At 35.6% G+C, this 9,705-nt stretch overlaps 1 protein-coding gene across 1 annotated transcript in view; it reads left to right on the forward strand.

Annotated features, from left to right (window-relative positions):
• LOC134751789 (lachesin-like) overlaps positions 1 to 8,118 on the forward strand; it is a 48,568-nt gene extending 40,450 nt beyond the window's left edge. The window contains exons 6-8 of the mRNA XM_063687282.1: positions 3,407 to 3,541; positions 5,399 to 5,551; positions 7,928 to 8,118. Of these exons, the coding sequence (XP_063543352.1) occupies positions 3,407 to 3,541; positions 5,399 to 5,551; positions 7,928 to 8,076 (437 nt within the window). The 3' untranslated portion in view covers positions 8,077 to 8,118. The remainder of the gene's footprint in view (positions 1 to 3,406; positions 3,542 to 5,398; positions 5,552 to 7,927) is intronic.
• The last annotated feature ends 1,587 nt before the right edge of the window (positions 8,119 to 9,705 follow it).

Genomic DNA, 9,705 nt, shown 5'->3' on the forward strand with positions numbered 1-9,705 from the left:
AATCTATCCTGATTTTAGCAATGATCAAAATAAAGAGGATATATTATAATACCTAGCCCTAGGATCCGATTGTCAATATGAAATCACTAGAGTTGTGATGTTTGGTGGCATTGGGGTGAACTATGAAGCAGTGGAGTCGTTGTTGTGAATATTTTTAATTAAATTTTCATGTGTTCAAGAGCTTGAACAACTTGCAATTGGAATCAAAGATTCAAAATCTTGCATATTATCTTCATCAAATGTTAAACGGTTGTCAAGATTATGAAAAGCATATACCTATTATAGCAATATGTTCCATGTTAGCCGGAGTTATACGGTTTCTCAATTTATGAAAAATCCATTTATGTGTCTAGAATGATCTCTCTTCATCCACTGATGTGATGTTAACGTAGCATAATGTTATATTAACATTATATATTTTCACCTGCGTGAGACTTATATTACATTCCGAATAATTTACATAGTATTGCTCTCTTCGCTATATGCAAGTTCTTGATATGGTTGAATCCACCGCAAAATTGTTGAAATAGGGAATATTACGCAAAACTCTGCGTAGAGGGCGTCACTAGCACAAACGCAGGATCTACCGCGAAACACGAAAATCGAAACTTCGGTTTCTGCCTCTCTATTTCGCAGTAGGCCAGCTGTAAACAAACCGTCATAGTGAAAACTTGTCAAAAACTGTTTAAGGCATAGTATGTATAAGTTACTCTATGGTTTAGGATGTGCACTAGTGCTGCACTCTAGCGGCAGAACATTGCAGTAATACTCCCTATTAGTGGAGTATTTATTTTATCTAGAAAGTTACATCGAAGGCAAACAGAATATTGTGCGACTTTTACTTCCCACAAATTAATGAAACTATGATTTGTGAGAGTTGTCTGAATTGACAGACTAAAAACGTCAATGAGACAAGAGTTAGTTGCGGGGACTTTTTGGTCAACCAAAAAGGTCAAATATGTAATGAAACGTTATATTAGAAAATCTACATAATATTTTATTACCATTCAGTCAGACGTTCAGTTATAAAAAGTATATAATGCCGGCTTCACTGCATTTCTTGTGCTAAATGCCACGATAATCTTAACCCTTGAAATCACATTAAAATTCGTTAGTAATTAGTGAGTGACCCGTTTTAAAATAATTTTAACATTCGTTATAAAGAATGAGTCAAAATTATGCGAATAGTTTTGACGACCGGTCTGGCCTAGTGGGTAGTGACCCTGCCTGTGAAGCCGATGGTCCTGGGTTCGAATCCCGGTAAGGGCATTTATTTGTGTGATGAGCTGATGAGCACAGATATTTGTTCCTGAGTGTTTCTATGTATTTATATATTATATATATCGTTGTCTGAGTACCCATAAGACAAGCCTCCTTGGGCTTACCGTGGGACTTAGTCAATCTGTGTAATAATGTTCTATATTTATTTATTTATTTCTTCTTTTACTTCAAATCTGTACAATGTGTCTGACCCGCATTAGACTTACTTTTTTATAGAAGGTTAGTACAATTATTTTTTGGCAAAAAAACCTCAAAATTTCAAAAATATGAGAGTATAAGCATTAGTGGTATTATTTATTCATAAACGTTTGTCAAATCTATACAACAACCGTTTGCCCCTGTCCGTTTTTTGACATTTCTGTTTGTTAGAAAGATGCAAAATTTTACAGAAGCTTGTAAGAGGTTGCTAAGTTTTATGAATAACGGGGAAAAACTTATTTTTAAATTCACCTTACGATACTAGTCTACTCTTTTACAATCTGTTATACTACTGTTATACAATTCAGCGCAACTTTCATTACTGATTTTCGAAAAATGTACAGTCGCCATCAGATATATCGGAGCGGCCGAGGTGTCCAGAAATATGTGAACACGCACTCTAGCGTCTTGACAATAGAGGCGATAAATATATCTGATGACGACTGTACCAAAATAACTTCTTTTGGATCAAAACAAAACTAACAACGAAACACAAAGGATTCGATAGGTACGAATTAATAAAACACTTAAAGCTCACGGAGCGGGCATATCATGCTCACTATTTTTAGCGGCTGGCGCGATGGTTGCCGTTCCGGGCTGTTGTTGCGTGACCACATCGAACGACACAACTTTTACTGCCGTGCCTTTTGCGCTGGTGATAAGTTGATGTGTTTTATCAATGAATTAACCTTACCACCCAAGACAGTGTTTATTACGAAAAGATCCCTGCCAGGGTGTTCCGCGAAAGTCTGTTCGTAATTGAATCATAAAATCTTTAGCGGGTTTCTTTCACTACACAGGTCGCTTTTCTACTAGATGGAGCATTGCAGCACGAATATTATACCTATGAGATGAGACTGCGACCGCTCATTACCGTTGCATCCGCGTCCGCGATCTATACGTAATTACGTAGTCTGTGGATAATGTGGGCGGTAATTTGGTAGTTATAATGAAGATAAAAATTTACAATGTAGTCGATTCTCAATTTAAAAAAAAAAACTATTAATATGACCTGTCTAATACAGTGATCGGAATAGGCAGAATATAAATACTTACCTAAACTTGATAGAACAAAGTTATAAAATGGAGACTGCCTTGCGATAATATTATTTACGTACTAAGTAAATAATATTGTTATAAATTCGTTAAAAAACAATCTATTCCTCGTTTTTGTCCAATACAATCAATAGGCGTAAAATAAAACAACCAATTTTTATTGTAACTTTCTCTATATATGTACCTATTTCTTAACTCTAAATAATCATAATCTCGCGACTCAATGTAAATACAAAATTATTTAGATTATCGTCAATTATACAGTGTGGAAAAAGATTATGGGCCCTGAAGGGAAAGTGCCTTAAAACCTTAAGTTAGCTCATTTTACTTAAAGGAAACATTATTTTAGTTTTAAGGTACTTTCCCTCTAGGGCCCATTACTTTTTCCACATTGTATATAGTGTATATTAGTTATGAATATGATCCTTATTCTGACAACATTGACGATATATAATTTAAATAATTTTGTATTTACATTAAGTAGCGAAATTATGTTTACCTACCTATTTAGATTTAAGAAATATATATATGTAGAGTTACAAAAAAAATTGTTTGTTATATTTTACACCTATTAATTGTATTCAACAAAAACGAGGAATGCATTTTGTTTTTTACCGTATTTATAACATACTACTGTGAAAAATATTATTGCAAGGCAGTCTCCACTTTACGACTTTGTTCTATCAAGTTTAGGTATTATACTCTTCCTATTCCGATCACAATATAACATGCATCATAGTTACAATGATGCAATTTTATATAAATCATCCATAGTTAAACAACCGACAGACTGCCTTTTGCCTGAATGCATGATTGACCCTACAGTAGATAGAATACTAACCAAAATACTATTGATAATAATTTGTTACAGTTCCCCCTATTATGACAATACAGAACCAGCTGGTGGGAGCAAAGGAGGGCGACACGGTGCATCTTGACTGCCACTCGGAAGCTTTTCCCAGATCTATCAACTATTGGACGATAAACGACCAAATCATATCACAGTGTAAGACAAATTTTATTTGTAACGCCTACTTCTCATTATGTATCTCATTTTAGAGCTGCTACATCTACAGTCCAGTTGTTATTGATTCGCTATACATATACAGTCCGCTCACTCGTCTAATATAATACCTACTGCAAAATACAGCTGCATCCTTTTCCTTTGCCTTAAAATAGAAATGCAATACGAATACTTAGGTACTTGGAAAAGACAGCTAAGTCCAAAGCGTAAGACGAAAAGGGTCAAGTTTCCTTATTCCACTTAGGCTACAAATGTCGGGTTGGGTCATGGTCTAAGTTACCGGCCAAAGATTATAACATTTTATTAGTTTTCACCTCCATTGGCAGGTAGCAGCGTAAAATGATAAATTGAATCGTAAATATTCAATATAGGGGTACCTATGTCTATCTAAACGCCTAGTTGCGGGTAAATAATATCAGATACATGAGTAATAATGAGAACATTTCGTGTAATAAATATACAATGACTTAGGGTCGGTTGCACCAAACTGTTTGTCATCGTTAGAGATTTTATAGAAAACCCCACTATCTCCTAAAAGTGTCGATCATTCGTGCCACTATGCTACTAGTATTAGTAAGATTAACGTTATGTTTTTAAGTGTTACAAACCAAAAGTTTTAAATTGTCCATGTTCACTACATGCACGGTAACCCTACAATTAGAAAATTTCAAATACCGACACTTTTTCCGTAACACGTGTAAAACTGAAGTCATTAGTTATTTAGTTACTTTAGAAAAATCGTATTACTAAAGTGTGACAATGTATTTTCTTCATAAGTTTTGAATCGATGAAGTTCTCAGAAAGAAGCCTCAAAAATTGCTGTTCATATTTTTTGGCAACCGTATTATGATCTAAAACGCGCCACGATTTCTTAAAAACTGCTGGCTGAACCTACGGCACCTTAAATACAAGACGATCCATTAAGTAACATTAACATTAACTGAGTGTTACGGGTTGGTCCTGCTCACGTCTCATAAATCACCCTGTATTTTAGTCCTCCCAAGGGTTGGAAAAAAATATCTTTTAAGCCTAGTAAATATATTTCCGACAGTAATTATGAAATTGATTTCAGTGATGGTTCAATATCGCATAATTTCGATCACCTTCTCACCAAAGATAGTATGATTATGTTTATCTGTTTAAAATGAGACAATCCTTTGACAAACTATAGTAGTCTACATACAGCGCGTAGGCACATTTAAAGGTTTATTAACCCACTTCCAAATCTCAAAAGGAGGAGGCATTTCAGCTGTTTTTTTTTTTTTATGTTTGTTACTCCATATATCTCCGTCATTCCACGACCGATTATGAAAATTCTTTTTTTGATTGTAAGTATATACATACAGATTGGTCCCGTTTTAGTCAAAACGCAGTTCTGATGATGGGATCTATGAGGAATCGAGGGAACTCTTCAAATATTAAAGGCATACATGGGAACACCCAATAATTCCGAAATATGTTTTTCCGAATTTCATAAGCACGATTTTCATAATCTCGATTTTTTATAAGTCCGAAATATCAAAATTACGTGTGCTATTTCTTATATCCTATGATAAGTCTAATAAATAATTTTAGCATCCGCCATAAACTTTTTGCGGTATTATGAAGTTTGTGTGTGCGAGTGTAAGACTATAAAGTTATGTACATATTTGTAACAGCTTGGGACGCAGCAATTCGTTTGGTGTGTGATTCAATTATAATATAGAAAATATATCAGGCAGCTTAGGCTATGTTTTGTGCAAGTATATCGAAATATTTGTGTTGTTAGATTGATGTTTACATTTCTTCTCCCCTTCAAAAGTAAACAAATTCTTGATTTATCTATGCCTATGTTTACAGCGGACAAAAGATTCGAGATCACCGCAGTGGAAAGAGGGTACGAAGTGGACATGCGGTTGAAGATCAAGAAAGTAGTGCGGTCCACGTTCGGCACATACAGTTGCATATCAAAGAACTCGCTTGGCGACACCGACGGGACAATCAAATTGTACTGTAAGTATTCTTACTTAAGTTTTTTTTATACTACGCCGGTAGCAAACAGGCATACGGTCGGCCTGATGGTAGGCAGTCGCCTATGGACACCTGGAACTCCAGAGGTGTTACATGCGCGTTGCCGACTCTGGCAACCTTACTCAAAATAAGTCTGTTATTTAATGAAAACAAACTAGTCAAGTTGCAGCACAGATTATATAATAATTCTTACGAACAGATACTTATCTGTCAAACGAAAACGCAAATACCTACCGTTTCAATACCTACACAAAAATACAATGGAGTGACCTTCAGCGCGCCGCTCCCCGCACCGGGCGCACCGGCCCAACGCTAAGATTACCAACGCTTAGAAATTATGTTACAAATAAGTACTTACAATTTGGCGTTATTCATAAACTCGTTACTGGCCTGAATTAGCTATGAACCGTTTGTCTTTGAATTATGTTTGTGTAAGAAAGGGATAAAACATAATTTAACTAAATAAGGCCCGTAAAGTTTTATGAATAAGGGGGTTAAACCATAGATTCTATAAAAGATGCCTAGACACAAATATAAGTCTTAATTGTCAAACCAGCATTAGAACTTGCCATTAGGTAAGTATATAAAAGCATAGCGTAAAATAACTATGAGCAAGATAAGTTGCAATAAGTAATTATAATATTCCGTTTATACGTTTCATTTCAAAGAGTGACTGCGAAACATTTTAAAAGGTCATTTTTATCTCCCTGCAGTAACCGCAGTGTTTACGCCGTTTTATAAACGGCGCAATGAACCCAGAAATAATTAATTGTAAAACTTCGTATAGTTTAAAACCAGATAGAGATTTATGTTACACAATAAAGAAAACTATACCTATACATTTGTCGTAAAAACTATTACATCTTTAAAGAAATTCAAATCCCACCTGCGTAGCTTGCAACTATCGTAAAAATAATAACAATAGGTGTAAGTTTTTACCTACCGACTTATAATAAGAATATCTACTTAACCACTTTTTCTTATCGGAAGAGCAGAAACGATCTCTATTTAAGAACAAATTAAATTAGAGTTTTGAATGATTCACGGTTAGTTTCACTAGACTTATATCACCCGCCCGCTATTGTCAGTCACCCGTGAACATAATGCATGTAACTGCGTCGAAATATCGGAAGCTCATAAATAATACAAAATTTTAATTTGTGTTAAACTATTTAAAACCTCCTCCTCCTAACACAGCCTTCCTTCCTTCCTTTCTTCCTTCTTTCCTTCGAACAGCTGCCATAAAAGTAGGTTAGGTTCGGTTAGAACTGCGACCTCATACAAAAACGATATTTTTTATGATTTTTTTGTTGTTTCTGCATTCACCCACTACAGATTGTGATATTTGTCCGTGACGAAGACATTTCTTTTGCATAAACTTTGGCATATCCTACGTGCGTGCGTGAGCGCGTGTGGCAACCAGCTGGCTTGCTTTTGTACTGTGAACGGGACGAGATTCGTAAGCATAAATCCGAGCTCGCGCGAAGAGCTCCATAGGTCTGGCTGCAGTAAAAACAGGAATACGAATAAAAAATAATGAAGTAAAAGTTTATAATCTAAGAGATGCTTGTGACGTCTAGGCTCTGTTGTATTACAAGGTAGTAAATAAAACTCAGTTTGTCAGTCGTTTGCTTGGCGACCTGTCCGCTCGCCATGACGGTTGACAACGGAGTGTCGACTTGCAGGTAGTTCACATTGCACTTTTATTGTGTTAACGTCACAATGCTTAAAGATCAAATATTGTCAACTCATTGTACATACATAGGTAAATGCCAGCGTGTTGATCTTTTATATTACGTCCCTCACTCATCAGAAGCTCAATTACAATTATGAGTTTACCCTCGGGGCTACATTTCTCTCACCGCAAAAATAGACTGACAATAACTTGTATCAGAACGTAACAATTTCATATTTGCGTAGGCGTGAGCAGGAACTAAAGCTACGTAAGAATTTGGGCCCTGGACGATACAAAAATGTGTACGAGTATATAGGTTATCCAATTAGGTACCTTTTTTATTGAACCTGATCTCGGCGACGATATACTTCATAATTATAATTGATAACATTACCCGTCACATGTCATGTACAGTCAGTATCAAAAGTATAGCGTATCAGGATATTGAGTTCATCAAAAAAAAAGGCCGTTTTAACTTTGGACGCATAGATGCAGCAACGTAAAAACTATTATAATGTTTTCAAAAGGTACTTAAATAAAAAATACTGTACATAGCGGCCCCCTTTTTTAAATATATAGATAAATTTAAATAATCACAATTATTTACCAGTGACTTGGCGCTAGTGAGCACTTTGATGGGCTCTTAATGATAAATTCCATATAATGATATTTGATGTTTACAGCGCTGACGGGCAAGTTTGAGGAGGCGCAGTACAACGAGGTGGGCGAAGATGAGACGCCGGACGTCAGCGAGCTCGAAGCACTAAAGCGCAGTGGCGCGTGCGCAGTTGTTCACCTCGCGCTTCCGCTGCTGCTACTTCCCGCGTTATAACTTTATTTGTATATACCAAATATATTGTTACTGTAATATTTTCACAGCCGTTTCATTTGTTTTCCCCTCACTAGCTCGGAAAGCCGTCTTTTATCCTTTAAAACGAGCGGGGAAAAACGCATTTTGTCCACTAGTGGGGAAAGTAATTTGACCTTGGATGGAGCGTGTTTAAGTAGCTTTTGACATATAACAAAACGTAAAACGCTCATAATAATGGTTCGTTCGATATTAATTATCATTAAATAAATGGTTTGAAAATTTAATAAAAAATACCAAATTTGGCTTAAATTCCATAAGAAACATTTGTTTTTTTAAATGATGTTGAATGTAATTCTGAACGCACAAGTTGAGTCGATGCAATTTCAAAACGCATCGTCAGAAATGTCAACATTGTCAACAAAATTTTTCTCACCGGCTCCGACACGTAAAAATGCACAACTTCCGGAGTTTTCTGTTATAATATCGTATTATCGTAAAAAAATTAGTGATTCCAGTGATGAAGATGATCTAACGCCTGTGGATGTTGCACTTTTCTCGCTATAGTGAGGGCAAAAGTTTTGTGTTACACACGGGTGCAAATTTATTTTACTTCTCGTGTGTTGAAACACTCGCGGGTAAAATACAACTTTGCACCCTTGTATAACAAATGACTATTCCTTACGTGCATTCACATGACGGTGGCAAACGGAAAACGGCGCTTATGCGGTGGAACGAGATATTTAAATGCGTGAGGATGAGTATTTTGCAGGTTTTCTTAAGTAACTCGAGCATTTCCTAAAAAAGCACATATTATGTGTTATTAAAATTTAATAAATTACAAGATACCTACTGCTTCCAATTTTTTTATAAATAATTATAAACCCGACTGGTTACATTAACACTGTGATGCCCTGTGTTAGTTCTGTTATTCCTACGGTTGATTTAATTTAGCGACATCCAATATAATTTATAATATATATGTGTACCTATTATTAAAAAGCACTTATTTTCTATTTAAGAGTAAAATAAACTATAACAATAATTATGTCTAAAGTAAACTCTTAGTAACGAATAACGGTCCTAAAGTATAATCAAACATATCAAGTTATAAAAGACCTTTAGGGTCGGTACACACGCGATATTTCGATATTTCTAGTCACGAGACCTCATCGGCATCGTGGCAGCATCGATACTGCGTAAAAATATTGCGTGTACTCCAGTCCTTAAAATTAAGTTTCCATTTTCATTTGATTTTGTCTTATAATGTGACACAAACAGTTTCCTAAATACAGACTTACTCGCACGTCGCACGGTAAGCACGAATATAGTAAACGCGACTATAATATTTTAGCTAGGTACATATCATAGTATGTAGGTATATCTTGATCCTCTAATTCTATAAACAACATCATTGTTAAGACTACTAACGCTACTCACTGATTTAAACTTTCACGATTTTTACTCATTATTATTCACAACGACGGAACTTAGGTCGGGTTGCACCAAGCCGTCTGTCACCGTTTTAGCGTTCGCTAAATTTTATTGTATGGGAAGTTTCATAGTTCTCTGCTGCTTGATGTTGATCAGTCTGTAAATTATGGTTGGTGCAAATGGCCCTTAATCGCGTAAAATAAGTCAGTCTTCTCCGAG

The sequence above is a fragment of the Cydia strobilella genome, chromosome 2 (assembly GCF_947568885.1).
Source record: "Cydia strobilella chromosome 2, ilCydStro3.1, whole genome shotgun sequence".
NCBI lineage: Eukaryota > Metazoa > Arthropoda > Insecta > Lepidoptera > Tortricidae > Cydia > Cydia strobilella.